At 40.6% G+C, this 18,648-nt stretch overlaps 1 protein-coding gene across 1 annotated transcript in view; it reads left to right on the forward strand.

Moving 5' to 3' along the window:
• The window catches only part of LOC131077363 (uncharacterized), a 167,981-nt gene extending 149,708 nt beyond the window's left edge, over window positions 1-18,273 (forward strand). The window contains exons 10-11 of the mRNA XM_058014848.2: window positions 17,619-17,712; window positions 17,868-18,273. Of these exons, the coding sequence (XP_057870831.2) occupies window positions 17,619-17,712; window positions 17,868-17,960 (187 nt within the window). The 3' untranslated portion in view covers window positions 17,961-18,273. The remainder of the gene's footprint in view (window positions 1-17,618; window positions 17,713-17,867) is intronic.
• The last annotated feature ends 375 nt before the right edge of the window (window positions 18,274-18,648 follow it).

Consider the following 18,648-nt stretch of genomic DNA (forward strand, 5'->3'; position numbering starts at 1 on the left):
ATCTTTCAAATGCTCAGCCCTCCTTCTAGCGCCAATTCTGTTGACGTGTATTTTGTACACCATCATACACAGAATAAAATACCTAAAGGCATCTTATCCTCTCTTGAGAAAATAGTCTCTAACTGCTGAAGATTCGCGTAAAGGATCAGTTAGGTAGACTCCAAGGTTCTTTGATGTAGGGTCTCTACGTGTGGACAAGCTCCAGTGGTATGATGTGATTTGCTGGGATCACAAGGGGACTTACATGTGATGATTGAACTTCCGATCTGCTTTGCTGGACACAGGCTCTTACTAACCTAGACTTGAAAAAATGAAAAAAGGATAAGGGCGAAGAGAGGATCTAATCCTAATACTAAGAATGTAGGAGCAATGACTTGATTTTTGATGAAACTCTAACTAGATCTTGTTTTGACATCAATGGATGGAACATCTACACAAGACTAGTGCGATCTTCTAGGGAAGCTTTATGATGTTCAAATCATCACCGCAGGCATAGATACCATCCAAGTTGATGCATATCAATGAGGAAGCGACAAATTGAAATTGAGCTTAGGCTGAATGATTCCAGTTGACTACACAAGGCAAGTCTGCAATCAACAAACTGCTAGTAGTATGGACATACGAATTCCACCATCAATCAATCACATTTCCTCCATTCATTTAATCATCTACCATCTAAGATTGAAGACTCAACAAGAAACCATGCAAATTGCAAGAAAACGACATATTTCACCATTACTTCAATGAAAATGGAGTTTGTTTACAATCAATGGCAACAATTTCTTGCCTTGTCCTCCTATTCTACTCTAATTGCTACTCTATCAACTATATTCTAACTATTTACAACTCTCTCTAATTCTCTCTAATTCTTTTATAAATGAAATGTCTGGGCTTATATAGTGCCCACAATACAATTTGATGGCTTAGATCAATTCAAGATCAATGGCCAAGATTCAACAATGAAAAACCCTAATTAGGGTTTGTTACAACCATTACATAACATTTAATGTTTGACCAATGATAAAATTGTATTGCTTGGACACATGTCCTCTCTAGAAAAATCGACCAATGGATAGCCGGGGTAGGTACATCGGAGTTTGTGCCACCTTCCATGAGTTAAGTACATTGAATCTGGACATGCTGAGGTGGACCACACTGACTGGAGGAGTGATGACTGGGATGCCACCTCATCTGACACTTGTAGCTTGCTAGATATTCAATTTGATGTCTTTGAGAGGCTATCTTTAATTAATTCATCTGGAATTATTTGCTTCTTCAACGAGCCTTTGTTCTAACTCCTTGTGTCCTTGATGTGCAAGAAGATGATGTACCTCGCCTTGGAACGCTGGATTGAAAAAGGTCGCCCTTGTCCTGGCTTGATCGTCCTGGCGAAGACCGTCCTGGATCCGGCTTGATTTTCCTTGAAGAGACCTCCATTTGATGCCTACACAACATTTCAAAATTAGTACCATGATTTTGCAATACATAACATAAATTAGAGGGCAAATTTTAGGAAACTTAATGATAAGTCCTTTATTAATCATTTCCTAAAAAAGACTGAGCTAGGAAATCAAAATTCAAAATTCAAAATTTCAAAATTTAAAATATGACGATGAATGAATAAAGCAATAAAAATAAATCGCCATACCTCAAAAGAGAGCTAACTCTAGAATGCAAAAAGGAAAAGATCGCCTAGGCAAAATTGAGGGTATAAATGATCTTCAATGTGGTCTCCTCAAAAAAAAATCAACTTCGCCACCCTTTGGATTTCAACGTGATCTTCAATTGCACCTTTGACGTGGTCCTAAATGGATCTCCAAGTTCACCCTTGACAAATCGCTCAAATGGATCTTCAAGTTCGCTCAAACAAATCTTCCAAGTCTCGCACCACTCTAGATAATATTAGCGCCACCTTTGGTTTGAAATTCGCACTCCACACTTGAAATACTTCCCACTTCCTTCCTTCTCCTCAAGATCGCATGTAGAAAGCAAGAAATGATTATGTGAAAATGATTGTTTTCACCCTCCATATATAGCGCTTGCACCTTTTCATCCCTTAGGCCGACTTGAGGATATGAAACGATTTTTTAAATGATTTTTAAATTAAATAACAAGGCCGACCTCCCTTTGTAGCGCTTCAAATTCGATTTTTATTAATTAATTAATTAATGCCTCACGTTTTTATTTGCAAATTTCGATTTTTATAAAGGCAAAAATAATTAATAAAAGATCAACGCCATATTAAATGCCAACATAAATAGGATTTTCAATTTTTTTTTTCGATTTTAGCATTTAAGGAAAATCTGAATTGTTTATTTGGGCGCCAAAACTATGAAAACAAAGGGGACGTACCTCATCGCTCTGGTCCCTTGGAGAGGGACAGGAGCGATCCATGATTTTGTCTTGATTTTTGCATTTTTTTACGTTTAACTCCTTCATCTCCACGTTCAACATTGATCATTTTGATGGTCCTTCGAATTTGATTGCCTTGTGTGCGTTCATGGGTCCCTTTTGGATGTCCATCGCCCTGGTCCTTGTCCAAAGGACAGGAGCGATCTTCATTTTTTCACGTTCAATTTGCATCTTTTATCTTCGATCCTTCATTGTAGAGTGAATAACATCCTTGCTCGTTCCTTTTGCGCTTGTTCCATTTGTTTGCATGAGGTATTTGAATGTTTTGAGGGATCATCGCCCTTGTCCCTTGGAGAGGGACAGGAGCGATCCTCCTTTTGTGGCTCTTATTTTACTTTGTCAGGTTCCAAATTTATATTCAACGGACTCGTCATGCCTTACTCCACTCGTCCATGCTTTGACATTGCTTGTAACTTGGCCAGAAAATCATTTATATCAAAAATCGCTCTGGTCCCTTCCTGAGGGACAGGAGCGAACTTAAGCATTTTGGTCCTTTGTTGACGTTTGATAATCTTCAATTTGTCTTCAACGGGTTTGATTGACCTCCTTTCTTGCCTTCGAACATAAAATTTGCTTGATCTTTGCCCAGATGGTACCTTATGAAGAATTTCGCTCTGGTCCCTTGGTGAGGGACAGGAGCGCATCGCCTTGGTCCTCCAGTGAGGGACAGGAGCGAAATTCTTCTGGATCCTTAGTGAAGGACGGGAGCGTAATTTGACTTTTCGCACTCTCTATCAGGATAACTTTTATGGAATATAACATTTAAGTATAAGAAAGATATACTTTAAGTTATATTCCATATATACTTTCAGGATGTTTGAGAGTGGTTTCAGACCTCCAGGAGTTATATTGCAAAATCTAGTTTTTGGAGGTTTTTTCAGTTTCCAGACTTAGTCAAATTTCAGGGTCAGGACATTCCAGACTTAGCCAAATTTCAGGATCAGGACCTTACTCAAGCCGGACTTGTTATCCTGTTGATCTCCCCGACAGCACTTCAAGTTATATTCATTTGATAAAATATACCTCTTTGGACCTTTTCACATCGTCAAGACGTTAAAATCCTGCAAGGACAAAGCAAAATTGGATTTGTAGCTCCGGTCCTTCACTGAGGGACAGGAGCGATTTTTCCCTTGGAGGCATTTCTGTGTTCATGAAAATCTTCAATTTATATTCAATGGAAAGATCTCGCCTTTCTCCATCACTTCCAATTCGTAATTCATCTTGACCCTGCAGGAATAGTAAAATATTTGAGAACGAGCTCCCGTCCTTCACTGAGGGACAGGAGCGATTTTGCTCCTACAGGCCAAAATAACATGATTTTACACATTTTAACACTTCACAAGGCGAAAACAAATCATTAGAGATGCCTAGGATCAAAAATAAAAAATGTCAAAATTTGGTCAAAAATATTCAATTGGACAAAAATTCACATTTCATCTTCAACACTTAGACAAATTTAAGCTCTGCATTCAAAATTCCAATTGAAAATAGACCATTCTAGCGAATTCATTTCATTCAAAATTTGCATTCTAGAAAAGGAAATTCTAAAAGCTCCCAAAACCGACTGGATTCAAACCAAAACCCTAAAAAGCAAAGCGAAAACGAGCAAAAAACATGGGTCCCCATTTGCAATGGGGCGATGTGTGAAAACCTCACAACAAGTAGCAACACAGACTTGTGCGGCTTGGTGCGTGTATCTGTGCGGGCTTGTGCCGGCTGCGTGTGTGCGGGCTATGCGTGTGCGGGCTGTGCGGCTGCGTGTGTGCTGCTGCAGCTGTGCGGCTGCGGGTTGTGCGGGTGCGCGTATATGGGCTGCGGGCTGTGTGGCTGCGGCTGTGCGTGTGGGCTATGCAGCTGCGGCTGTGCGGCGTGGCGTCGTTCTTCCCCTCGTGGCTGTCATTTTTTTTCCTTCTTTCCCCCTCGGCTGTGTGGGCTTTTATTTGTTTCCGCGGGACTGTGCGGGCTTTTATGTGTGGTGTGCGGTGACCACCGCACGGTGGCATCCACCGTCGGTGGTTCCACTGTACGGTGGTCCCATAGTCGGTGGTTCCACAGTACGGTGGGCCCACTTTTTTTTTTTTTTTTGTTCTCTTTATTTATTTATTTTTTATTTTATTTTATTTTTTTATTTTTTTATTTTTTTATTTATTTATTTATGTTTTTTAAGTCTTTTAAGCATCCGTCATGGTTCGGGCTCCCTCCGTTCGTGGTAAATTTTTAATTTCGACCTGTTGACGACATGTGGTATCTCTTCCCCGTCCAGCGTCCACAACTTAATTGTCCCGTTGGTATTGACCCCACGTACCTTGAAGGGTCCTAGCCAACGCACTTTGAATTTCCCAGGTTTGATTTCGTTCCTTCCGTTGAATTTCAACACCAACTGCCCAGGAGTAAACTTCATTCGCCGGAGATGCTTGTCGTACCAAACCTTCCGTCTTTGCTGGGCTGTCTCTGTCGCCCATTGAGCCATCATCCTTCGTTCGTCCAATTTGTTCAAAGCATACAGTCTCTCCCTCAGGCTTTCCATGTCGCCAAGTCGATTATCGATGGCGATCCGGAGACTCGGCACCATGAATTCAACTGGCACCACGGCTTCTTGTCCATACATTAGCTGGAAGGGAGTTTGTCCAGTAGTTACCTTGTAAGTTGTTCGGTATGCCCAAAGTACTGACGGTAGGCGCTCCTCCCAGTCATCCTTCTCCACTCCGCAAGACTTATATATCACCGACATGATTATTTTATTGGTCGCCTCGGCCTGCCCGTTCGCCCGTGGATAGTAGGGGCTTGATAAGGAGTGGAAGATTTTAAACTCCGTTGTTAGCAATCGGATTATGTGATTTACAAAATGGCCTCCTCTGTCACTCATCAGTTGGATTGGAATCCCATACCGCGTAATGATGTGTTCATGGATGAATTTTGCTATATTGACCGCCGAATTGTCGGTTAAGGCCCGTGCCTCCACCCACTTGGTCAAGTATTCTGTTGCCACTACAATGTATCTGCATTGTCGGGCTCTACTTAGTTTTAATGGTCCGACGAAATCCAATCCCCATCTCTCAAACAGTTCCTGGGCATTCGATGGGTTGAGGGGCATAAAATCCCTTTTTAATGGCCGTCCGGCCCGTTGGCATGTATCATAGCTTGTTACCCACTCCCTGGCGTCGTTATGTAGTGTCGGCCACCATAGTCCTGCCAATAGAACTTTCCTCGCCGTGGTGTCGGGCCTCATGTGTCCACCTGCGAGCCCTTCATGTGCTTCCCTTAGGATGCCCGAAATTTCCTCTTCTAGGACGCATCGCCGTAGGATCTGATAGGGCCCCATTTTATACAAGAGGCCATTAATGAGTTGGAATGTCCCGCTCCTCAGTACCAGTTTCCTTCTTTCTCCTGGTGGCATCTCCCTTGGGAACCGTGATGTCGACAAGTACTCCCCCACGCTTGCGTACCAGGCGGGGAGAACCGCGATGTGAAATAAGTGAGCGTCTGGAAAATCTTCATTCACTCCTTCGGCTGGTTCTCCTGACTGGATTCTCGACAGCTGGTCAGCTATCGCATGGCTCTTCCCAGGTCTTACTATAATGTTGAATGTAAATTCCTGCAGCAATAGCAGCCATCGGCTGATTCGTCCTTGGATAATTGGCTTGTTTACCAGATACATTAAAGCCTGGTGGTCCACATAAAATGTGAACAGGGTGGCAAGCAAGTAATGTCGAAATTTCTGGACGGAGTACACCATCCCGAGGGCTTCCCTTTTTGTGGTGCTATAATTTTTCTTTGCCTTCGACAGGAGTCTGCTTGCAAAGTAGACCGGGTGATCTAGCCCGTGGTCGCCAACCTACGCCAGTGTGGCCCCTATGGCAAAGTTGGATGCATCAACGTGTATGTGGAACTCTTTGTCCCAGTCAGGATATGTTAGGATTGGCGCACCCACCAACCGTGACTTCAGTTCTTGGAAGGCCTCCTCCTGAGCCATCCCCCATGTATACCGTTCACCTTTCCTTGTCAGCTTGTCCAGAGGGCAGGATACTCGAGCAAAATTTTTGATAAATCGCCTGTAATACCCTATGTGTCCTAGGAAGGATTTGACTCCCGTGACATCTGTCGGTGCCTCCATTTCCACTATCACCCGAATCTTGTCTAGGTCAGGCTTGAGTCCAGCCTTACACACTATGTGTCCTAACAGCTTCCCTTGAGGCACCATGAATCTGCATTTTTTGGGGTTGAGTGCTAGGCGAGCTCACCTGCATCTCTCCATGCATTCGCCAAGTGCGGCCAAATGTGTATCTTGGTTACTGTAGATGGACCAGTCGTCAAGGAACGCCCTGAAGTTCCCTACTGACATCTTTTCAAATATGTGAAGGATTATCCGTTGAAAGGTTGCTAGTGCGTTGCATAATCCGAACGACATTCGATTATATGCGTACACGCCATCCTCCACTATGAAGGTGGTTTTTAATTTGTCTTCTTCGGCGATGGATATCTGGTTATACCCAGAAAATCCATCTATGAATGAATAAATTTCATGACTGGCCACTTCTTCCAAGATGCTATCCGTAAATGGTATTGGAAACAGGTCTTTTATGGTGACTGCGTTAAAGCATCTGAAATCCACGCAGATTCGGATCTGGTTTGCCTCCTTTTTAAGGGATATCACTATGGGCGACACCCACTTGCTGGTCTGCACTTTAAAAATAATCCCGGCTTCGAGCATACGTTCAATTTCATCATTCACTCTCGCCGCATAGTTTTTATTCATTCTATATGGCCTCTTCCGTACAGGTACGACCCCAGGTACGAGTGAAATTTGGTGTACGCATAGTTCTGGCGGCACCCCTTTGAGGTCCTTATACGTCCAAGCGAATACATCCTTGTATTCCATGAATATTTTAAACGCGGCGACTTTCAGGACTGGATTCCAGTTGTCGCCAACCAGGATGTTCCTTGGCTCTGCTTTCGTGCCGAGATTTGTAGGTTTTACGGACTCTTCATACCAGATTGGTTTTGTCATGTCAAACCTGTGTGCTGGTACTTCGTTGACCGGGGCATCCCCTTCGGTGTATTCCTCGTACGCTGGTGGAAATTCATTCTTGTCCCGATCCTCGTCAACCTGCAACATGTTACACCCATACAGCAGCTCGTAGTCCTCCATTTGCCAGTGGAAGAGCCCATTAAGGGAATCGGTCTCGTCCTCAGAACATCCTTGGATTCCGAGAACGCCTTCCTCGTTCGGTTCCCTTCCGTACTTTCCTCCGTCAACTCCACCTTGGCCGTCTGATTCTGACTCTGACACGAGTTCTTCACTCACAAGTTGTGTTTTTAGGTCGATAACAAATTTTCTTCCGGCTTTCTCCATTGACAATGTGTTACGCTTCCAGTTGTGATTCACTCTGGCTGCCACCAACCACCCTCTGCCCAGAATGGCATCGTATCCTTTCTTGGCTAGTGGAATCACCACGAAGTCGAGGACAAATGGTTGTGTCCCGATGGTCACTTGTTGCGCCATGAGCGTTCCAAGGGGTTTGATACCATGTTGATCCGCTCCCAGTAAGTTGAAGGTTGACGGCCATAGTGTCGGCTTGCCAAGCTGCTTCCAGGTTTCTTCCGGAAGCACATTCACTCCGGCCCCGCCGTCGACGATAGTGTCAGTCAGAATGGTGCCCAGTATTCCCATTTCTACCACCGCCGGGTGCCGGCCACTGTATAGTGTCAGGACTAATGGGTCTGTAGGTGTTCTGCCGGAACCATCCGTATTCCGGGTCGCTTAACTGTGCGGAGTTACTTGGATCGTACGTAGGAGTGCCGCACGTAATTGCGACATCGTTTCCAAGAGGTCCTTCATTTTCATCGGCACTTCAATCTGCAGCATTTGCTTCAGGATATTTTCCTCCGCCTTAGATCGGGAAGTACTTACCGCTTCCTGGGTGCTCCCTTGTGCCAACATTTCCTTTGCCACTTCAGCCTTGGCCTCCAGCGCCCGCTACTTCTCCGTGCGAGGGTCCGGGTATGTGGCCTTCTTTGCCTGTGACCGTGTGATTGCCAATACCCATTCCTCCGTCCTGTTGATGTTGAGCAGGTTCACTCCCGACTTTGGGCAAGTTCCATCATCGTGGTCTCCAGGTCCACACCATTTGCATAGTTTTTGTGGAGTTTCTTCTGAGGTGCATTCCCTGGCAAAGTGGCCCCATTGATTGCAGGCTCGGCCCTGGATCATTGGCCGTCCCTTTGCATCATATTGGATTCGGCTCCTATTATTATTATTGGTCCTCCCCCCTCGCCGGTTGTTCCGGTATCCGCCAGGTGATGCATTATTGTTGGCGGTTTGCGAAGTTCCGACGGCCGGCTGCTCTTGCGTGAAGAGAACTTGTTGGTTCCTGGTTTTCATATTGTAGGGACATTCCTTTGTCAAATGTCCCGCAGTCTGACAAATGTCGTAGAAAGCCTTCTTGGGGCAAGACCCCTTGGTGTGTCCGTCACTCCTACAGTCGGTACACCACACGTCATTTTCTTCCGTCTTACTTGTACTCCCTTTCATGGCTTTGAATTCTTTCAACATTCGTTCCATGTCCTTTTGGAGAGTGTGCACCTTTTTGCTCGTTTTGCCACCGCTACTGCTTTCCCCGTCAAAATCTTCATCATTGTCAGATGAATATTTATTACTTTTCTTCTTCCTTGATGTTTTGTATTCGCTCTCTAGGTCCATTGCCCTATTATAGGCATCGTCATATGACGTCGGGGGTACAATTTTCATTTTTTTCCATAGGGAGGATTTCAATCCTTCAACGAACCATCGTTTTTTCAGGCCCTCAGCCGGTTGGCTTTCCATTTTACCCAACAATTCCTTCAGTCTCCTACGTGGGCGATTGGAGGTACGGTGTTTTGTCTATCGTGTGTGGCACCTACACCTGTACGGTTGCCCTCCCCTTTGATCTCACACGCGCCCACTCCTAGTTCCCGTTGGTGATCTTCACTTCGTGGCGTAAGGGATAAGTTTCTAAACTGATCCCGAGTCTCCTCGACTAGATTTCGCCGTAGCCTTGTTTCTTCCAGAAACTCTTCATGGCTCTGCGTCCTACGATGATCTGGCGACGCGTAGAAATTTCCGTTGGCCTCTGCACCCTCTGTGACACCTCCTTGGTTCCCCTCGGGCCCCCCTTCGGCAGGTCGTCCTTCGACAAGTTGCCTCAGCCTCCGTCTACGTTCTACTTGCTGCTCCAGAATCAAGGCCCTCTGTGCGGCCTCCCACTTGTCCGTTTCTGCTTTTTTATTTCTATCTTTATTCAATAGGTTTGGCATTAATTGTCGCACATTTCCATAACTCACAATACATAAATCAAAACATGTCTTTATTAATTCATCTTCTCAAATACAACTTGTGTCAATGACACTTTTATTTGAAAATAAAAAGTTCAAGGTTCAATTCCCTCCTGGCTTGGCGCCATCCTGTTCCGTTTCCCGTCGGCTGTTTTCTTCGTAGTGTCGAAGGATCTGTTGGCGTCGCTCTTCCTGGGCAATCTCCTCCAGGTGAGCCTGTTATGCCAGCGATGCCTGTGCAAGCAACCAGGGGAGGTGGTTCATCAACCGGTTTACTGCCGGGCTAACCTCCAGAGCTGTCCACACGGCACTTGGTGGGATTTCTGCCTCCGCCGCCTCTCGTCGGACGTAGGTCTGGATGGCTACCTAGAGTAGAATTGAAAATTCTCTCGTTGCCGTGTCTTCTCCTGTGTAAAGTTCTGTCCGCGCGTCGTCGGCCTCTGGGTTTATTTCACCAACGGGTAGGCCCATTGTGTCTGTGCACCATCCGTGTCTTCTGTTCTCGAGTACGTCTAGGCAACGGCGCCAAATGTTTGCCCTCTCAGGTGAATACTTAAAGTATAAAGTACGTAATGCAGAATAATGCCATAGATATCAGACAAGTATCAGATATGTTATTCCATTCATAATTCGTGTCCTTCACAAGTTACAATCAGGAGTATATAAAGATACCGAGGGGGTGCGAGCGCCAACCGTCGCACCGCAACTGCCACCCCTCGGTTGCCAACTAACAAACCCAATTACGACTTAATTAACTATTCTTATTCCGTATACAATAATGCGGCTAACAATGTGATCAAGCAAAAAATTTAAGAGTTAAGCAATTTTAGATGCTTGATCAAATATGATACAATTTGGGAATATGTCCCAACATCTTCATCACATTGAGCAACTGGATAATGTTGAGTATCAAGAGATATTGTTCAACCACACACTTTGTGATGATCTACATGGTGTAAGTTGAGGTGACATTCTATTAATCTTTAACCACTCAAGTTGCGACGAGTCAACATGTCCAAGTTCATTGAACTTGACTCATTCAAAAGTGAAGCAAGCAACACATGGCAATTCATCAAATATTGTTTCACATACCTAACCTCATTCCTAATTGGTGCACATTCAAAGGATATGTGTCCATCAAAATGTTATTTTATCATTGGTCAAATGGAGTTAGTTGTAACTAACCCTAATTAGGGTTTTATCTTGTAATCTTGGCCATTGATCTTGAATCAATCTGAGCCTTCGAATTGTAATGAGACCTCTATATAAGGCTTAGTTCTCTCATTTGTAATGGTTAATAGTTAATAGCCAGACAATTAGTAGCAGTTAGAGGTAGAGTAGAGTAGGAGGAAAGGAGATTGTTGCCAAGGCTTGTTGCAATAAACATACTTTCTTCATTGAAGTTATGGTGGATTTGGTGTGCTATTTCAAAATGTTGCATGGTCTTTACTTCTCAAAGTTTAGATATGTTAGATGAATGGAAGATTTTATTGTTGATGAATGTGAAACCTAATGTTCATACAACTTGGAGTTTGTTGATTGCAAATTGCAGTGTGTGGTTAGATTGAACTTGATTAAAAGCTCAACTTCAATTGCTGTATGCTCATTGTTCGTAACATTGGTATGCGTAGGTGATATGGAAATCATTCTCTTAGCCTTAGGAGATTGCACCATCTTTGTGTAGTTGTTTCCTCATGGTGAAGCAAAACTTGGTTTGGTTGCACTGAGTCGATAGTCATCTCTTACATTCTTAGGATTAGCATAGGCTTTCTTAACCCTTGTCTCCTTTTGCATTTTATTTCTTTCAAGTGAGTTAGTTTAGATTCCCGTTCCAGTTGAGTTCATAAACATAAGTTCCCTTGTGATTCCAGCAAAATCACATCATATTCATTGAGTCTATCCCAAGCATAAAGTCAATTGTTCGCATTGTAAACCTTGGAGCTGTCTCACTTGATCATATTATTTAGCATGTGAGGTTTCCTTGTTCAAGAGAGGGTAGGATACTCTATATTCTATTCTATGTTCAAGGTGCTAAAAAACACATCAACAGGTTGCCCTTACATTTGAGGAGATTTTGTATTTCAGATTAGAAATGAAATCTGGAATTTTCTGCTACATGTATTTCTAAATCATGTTATATTTCTGAGTTGTTTATTTGCTGCAAGTTACTTTAATATCTGCACTTAACTTTTCATCTCAAAACCATTGCAACACACATTCAAAACAAAAAAAAATCAAAGGCAAACATGGCAGCATAGTACGTGCAACAAAGTTTAATGGGAAACATAGAATGACCACTATTGTTGCAAACACTGTGGTAGAGTTATTCAATGTTTAAAACAGAGATGAGGCAGATGATTCCATTGGCGAATGCTTCTTTGCCAATGGCATTCCATTCCATGTGGCTTGCTCTCCTTATTATAAGGAAGCTGTGGCAAAAATAATTAGAGCAAGACTATCAGTTGTGCCACCAGAGGAGAAAAGATTGAGAACAACAATCTTTAATGAGAACTATTCCAAGATTAATATTCTAATCGAGAAAATAAATGCTACTTGGGTCACTAATCGATGAAGCATAATTATGGATGGGTGAACAAATTTTAAGCATCGTCCACTCATCAACATCATGGTCATATGTACAAAGGGCCCTTACTTAGGGCTATTGATTATTCAGAGCATCACAAGGATGCTGATTTTCAATTACAAATACTTAGAGATACTATTAAAGAGATTGTGCTAGAGAATGTGGTGCAAATAGTGACCAATGTTGCACATCTGTGTCAAGCTGTAGAAAAATTTATAAAGGCAATCTATAGGTGTATTTGGTGGACTCCATGTTGTGTGCATGCCATGAATAATGTACTCAAGGACATGGGCAAAATTACATGGATTAATGATGTGGCCAATGATGCTAGAGATGTGTAGATGTTTATCTGTAACCATTGTACTTAACATGCAATCATAAGGACCTTTCTAAGGAATTTTTGAATTCTATGGAGACTAGATATGCATCATACTTAATCCTCTTGGAGAGGGTGCTTGAGTTGCAAGAGGCATTGCAACTAATGGTCATGACAAAAAGTGGAATCAATGGCTCACTTCTAAGTTAGAGTAGGAGAGGATGGTGGAGGTGGTGAAGAGTGATACTTTTTGGACTGATACAAAATACATTATTATCAGTACTCCAATTTTCACAATTATTAGATATGGGAATGCAAATACACCTAATCTTGGGGAGGTATATGAGTGCATTGACAGTATGCTTGGCCAAATGAAGGCTATTGTAGAAGAGAAAGACCTCACAGTAGTGTTTTATATTGAGCACATTCGGCTAATCATTCATTGTTGATGGGAGATGCGCAACACTCTTACACATGGCTGCCTCTCCATTGACCTTGAAGTGGTATGTGAAAAGGGTGGACATAATTACACCTATACAAGATGATGAGTTGAAGGCAAGGTTCATGAAGGCCATTCAAAAGATGTATGATTTTACACAAGCCAACATCATTCAAACTGATTGTACAATTTCCTCTTAGGGGATATATAGAAGAGGCCAAGATAGATAGGGATACCATGGCACAAGTGGATCCAATTCTATAGTGGACTATGCATGGGCCTAATTCCTTGACTACCACACTAGGCACTCATCTATTGTTTAACGTTTCTAGTTCTTTTGCTGCTGAGAGAAACTTGTTTATATATAGTTTTATCCACTTTGTTAAGAGGAACTGACTTACCTCTAGGAGAGCAAAGAAGTCTGTCTATGTACAAGGAGAATCCAACATCTTGATGGGGATGTAGAGCCAAAGGAGCCAACAAAGGTTAATGAAGATGTATCCTAGACAAGGTCAGTTGGCATTGCTTTGGAGAATCTTGAACCTGAGGAGTCTCGTAGTTCTAGTGATGAGGTGTTCAATGTGAATTTTGGGGATGAGTGATGATTTAAGGCATTTGGTGATTGGCCAATTGTATTTTTTAATGTAATCACCATTTTCAAATTTTGAATATAGTATAACATATGGATGTTCAACATTTTCATTGTTCGTTCAATACAATATCAAATATCTTTAAGTATTTCAAAGTTTCATATGTTATTTCTTGTGTTACCCCAAGTTTCTAGGACAGGGATGGCAGGGGACAGCAGGACGAGTTTCTGGGACAGCAAATTTTTTGGCCAATTTTGGGGAAGGCAAGGGGACAGAAAAGGGGAAGGCTATATAAAATATAGGGAAATTTTAAAATATATAGGAAAATTATAAATGTTCATTTGGAAAATAGATAAAGCATGTATATATGCATTATATTCATATGAAAACATGGATAAAGCATGTATATGTACATTATAAAACCTTAACATATCACATTTGTGTTTAGAATTCATTGTCAATACTCAATATGCATTCATAATTCAGAATTCATTGTCAATACTCAATACGCATCCATAATTGAAAATTCATTGTCAATATGACAGCACTTGTTTGCATGTAATTCATTGTTTCTTTCTTGTTGGAGGATATTTTGATAGTATTCCATTACTTTTATGACCTACAACCACTTCTTTATGCACTACCAAGCTTTGGGTGTTTGTGTAATTCATAACCAAGCTGTTATTCATATTTTTGAGTGCTTTTGGCTATGATTCAGACCTGTTTACCTTCCATAGTAGTGAAAAATCCATTATTGCAGACTTGCAACCACTTTTTTACACACTACCTAGTTCTGAGTGTTTGTAAAATTTATTACCAGGCTGCTGCTCATTATTTCTAAGTGCTTTTGGAAGTGATTCAAACATGTTTACCCATCATATTAGTGAAAATCCAGTTTTACAGATCTATGATAATATTAAAAATTGTTTTTTTTAGAGCATTTGAGTCTTTTTTTTTTAAAATGTGTTGGGAAAAGGGGGACGACTTGCCATCCCCAGGGCGGTTAGGGGACGTCACAGACATCCCCAACTATATTTGGGACAGGGAGACATCCCCTTTGAGAATCATTGTCATCCCCAAGTTTCCAGGAACGTCCCTGAGATGGGGATGGGGGATTTACGCCTGGGGACGCATCCCTGGGTAACATAGGTTATTCCTTGTATATTTTTTTATAACTATTTTTTTAAGTAAAATATATATTTGCACCACTATCCCTCTATCATCCCCAAGTCTAGGCCTTCAGTCCCCCATCTCGAGACCCAATGGTGTTGATGATTTATAGCTTCAGTCGGAGTAATCTCATAAAATCATATGTATAAGTAATGCTGATTATATCATCAGTATGATTAATGATTTATTGATATGAATATATACATATTAATATATGTAATAATAATAAGTGTTCTTATTATTATTATATATATGAATATTTATATACACATAATTTATAATTGAAATTTTAAATCATTAATTATGCTGTTGATAAATCTTTGAGATTAAATTCATGTTAAATCTATAAGTAATATCGATTTATATTAATCACATTGTTTATACCAAATTGAATATGAGCACCGTATCTATATAATCATAAATATTGATTATATTGATCAAATGGAATGATCAATATAAATCGATTCTCCACATTAAATAGTTCGATATCATTTATCGCTGTGTATATCGACTATAGTCGATCTCCTTACCAAAACGATTACGTGAATCATTACTTGCAGATAACAATAATAACCAACGATTATGAGAATCGTTAACTCTGTTAGTTGATAACAAACGATTATGAGAATCGTTGTCTTGCAAATCGGTTAATTGTTTCGGTATGTTGAGAGGCATCTCAATGAAGAGACATGTCTCCACGTATGTGGAGGCATGTCTATTCATCGACATGTCTCCACGTACGTAGAGGCATGTCTATTCATTGACATGCCTATACCGTGAGATATATATTATGATGGAGTTTGATTCTAATAGGAACGTACAGAAATCGAAAGTGCAAGCCATTAGAGATCGATCTCCTTCATTTACAGTCCTGCAAATACTTTATGAATTAAGTTGTGTTCTCTTCATATAAGAAGCAACCTGCACATAGAGTTCATTGTCATATAGTTTAGTTGTGAACCAAGCATTAGAAATAAATTAAAACTACTCACATATCTAATCTGATCCAAACTTTAACAAATGGAACATTGAATTATTGTGCTTTTAGTATCAGCTCCTATTGGAGGCTTTGAAATCATGAATGTGGGAATTGTTTGTGGATTTGTTAACTAGCTTATAGATAGTCTCTAGGCCACTAATGACAAGTAATTACAACTATTATTGCTCACAATTAGCCATTATAAAAAAAATTATTTGTCATTAAAAATTCACCACTATCAACCCTAGCTATTTCCATTTGGCATTATGTCATCCAACTTGCTATCATCCTAATCAATTTCAATATCTTTGATTGTACCTTGGCAATCATTTTCCACAATTTACTGCTAGTATCTAGGAAGTGTTTGTAGAACTATTAACTATATTACCAGCTAATATGGCAGGCTTGTTTTTAACATACTTGCAGAATATGCAACTTGGTGATGAGTTGATTTGTGAATACATCTTAATACAATCCTACATATTTATATAAGTTATTATTTTTGGTCTTGCACCGACTTATGCATATTTGCATCACACATTCCTAATCATCTCCTTATAACTACGAGATCTACATGATTATCAATATTTCAGCTATTCTATAAGGTTATTCTGGTACAAATTGAGGTTGGAAAATGTGCATACTAATTTCAACATTCCCTAGAAAAATGATTTTGAACTGAACTTGACATACATGGGCATTGATTACATGAGAAGCATTTCAAGCTTGAACGGTGTTGGCAGGACAGAGACAAGCGGCCTAATGGAGGCCAATGGTGAAAACACATAAGGGTGCCAAAGATTGGCAGCAAAAGAGCATATCCTTGAGTAAAATAGAGAAACAAAATTACCACATACAGACGGCTTACAGCAACTCCAAAGAGGCACAACAATGAAGAAATGTGAATGGGGACATCAGACATGTCCCTATATGGAATTTTGAGTATATATGTGCCACGCAAGGAAATGTAATAGAAGATAGAGACGTAGAAGACATATATAGGAGACAGAGAAATACCATAAATATAGAGAAGATAGAGATATGTACATATGAAGAAGAAAGAGATAAAAGTGTTGAGTTGATGAACTGTAATGGAAAGGCAAATGTATGGATGAATGTGTAATAGACTTATGATGGTGTATTATATTTATGAGCAATGAAGATATGAAGTTAATAGGATTTTGATATATGTATGAATGGTGTACGATTTATTTTTCCGTGTATTCTATAGTCCACCACAAATGTTCCGATTCTCTTCCTTATCAATCACACTAAGGTAAAACACAACTTAACATATAACTATCATAGATCTCTGGTCTACTATTTCTTGTCAACAATTGGTATGCATTCAAGTTCAAAATCTGTATATTCTATTTCACTATTCCTATGCCTTGGGATATGGTTATTTGATCTGATTAGGTACCACTCTATTGGTATTTTCCTAACTCTAGATTCATCACAATTATTAGTAACTAACCTCAACAGTCGTTGAAGCATTGAAGGTCTCTGCAGCTTTTGTATGCAAAAGCATCTCAAATGAACAATCTTTAATAATTAGATTTGGTATTTTTCCCAGCGTATGAATCTGCCTTCTCAGGTGCTTGCTGTTCCTGTTTGAAAATGATTTTTAAGTATGCATGCTGAGTGTTGAATACTTTGAAGGTACTTAAAATTACATATTTGGATTCTTATCTCATGAAGAATGGGGAATATTCAAACTATTTTTCTTGTTTGTAACTGTCCTTGAGATCTGGCATTAAGTGTGGAATATGCATGTGTTAATATGTTTTAGTTTTTACTGACAATTTTAATTGCAGTCTGCAGAAATATTTGAGTTGTAAAGGGGCGTGTGTAGGCAGCATAGGGTCTGATCAGCCAGCAGAAGTAATTGATAGTGCTCCAAGGCATTTGGTATGTGGCTAAGTTATTTTTGTCACATGTTAAAATTAATTGTTTTGTTTCTATTGTGTCATTGTTGCACCCTCAGACGTTGGATCATTGCTATCAATTGTTTACTATGTCGCTACTAACTTATCCAACTCATTATCTGCTACCCTTTGTTTCAGCATCCTGGGGCGTGTCTTTTTACCACAAAGTGGGCATTTCTCTCGTGTGATGGTTCCCATCCATATACACGGAGGTTGTGCCCCTGTGCATAGCTTGCAAATCTTGTACAGTTTTCTTCAGATGTTTTTAAAAACAAATTATCTTAAGTAACAAGAAAGTTTTGACTTAACCAGACTTTTATGTGCCTGGGCAATTTTAAAGATGAAGTCATTCATGTGTTCTACTTAAATCATAGGACAGGTGGATATGACAATTTCATTCCAATAACACTTAATGTTCTGCATCTGGGGGAGCTGAATTTTAATTTTTAAGTGTATATTAATGTAATGTGTATGGTGACATCTACATAAGTACGTGATAAAATAACTAGGATTTTCAATGGAGAGACATTTTGAAAAGAAAACTCATACAGTGTAAAGCATGTTATTAGAACATAATCTAGAACTGATGCTATTATCTGCAGAGTTAACCCTTAGGATTGCTTCCCAAAACAACTTGGAAAGGAGACTTACCAATAGACCTACTGATGCTTGAGTTAAAAGCAAACTCAGCTTGTGCCAAAATGAAACCCCACTACCTTGGATTCTCACCAACTAAACATTGAAGCAAATTACCTAATGTCCTGTTTACCACCTCGGTTTTCCCATCTATTTGAGGGTGATAGGCTGAACTATGCCACATTTTACTATCGAGATTCCTCCACAAAGTCCTCCAAAAATGACTCAAAAACTTTAGATCCCAATCACTAGTAATGGTTTTGGGCAATCCATGTAAGCTGAC

Source organism: Cryptomeria japonica, chromosome 4 (genome assembly GCF_030272615.1).
Source record: "Cryptomeria japonica chromosome 4, Sugi_1.0, whole genome shotgun sequence".
NCBI classification, from domain to species: domain Eukaryota; kingdom Viridiplantae; phylum Streptophyta; class Pinopsida; order Cupressales; family Cupressaceae; genus Cryptomeria; species Cryptomeria japonica.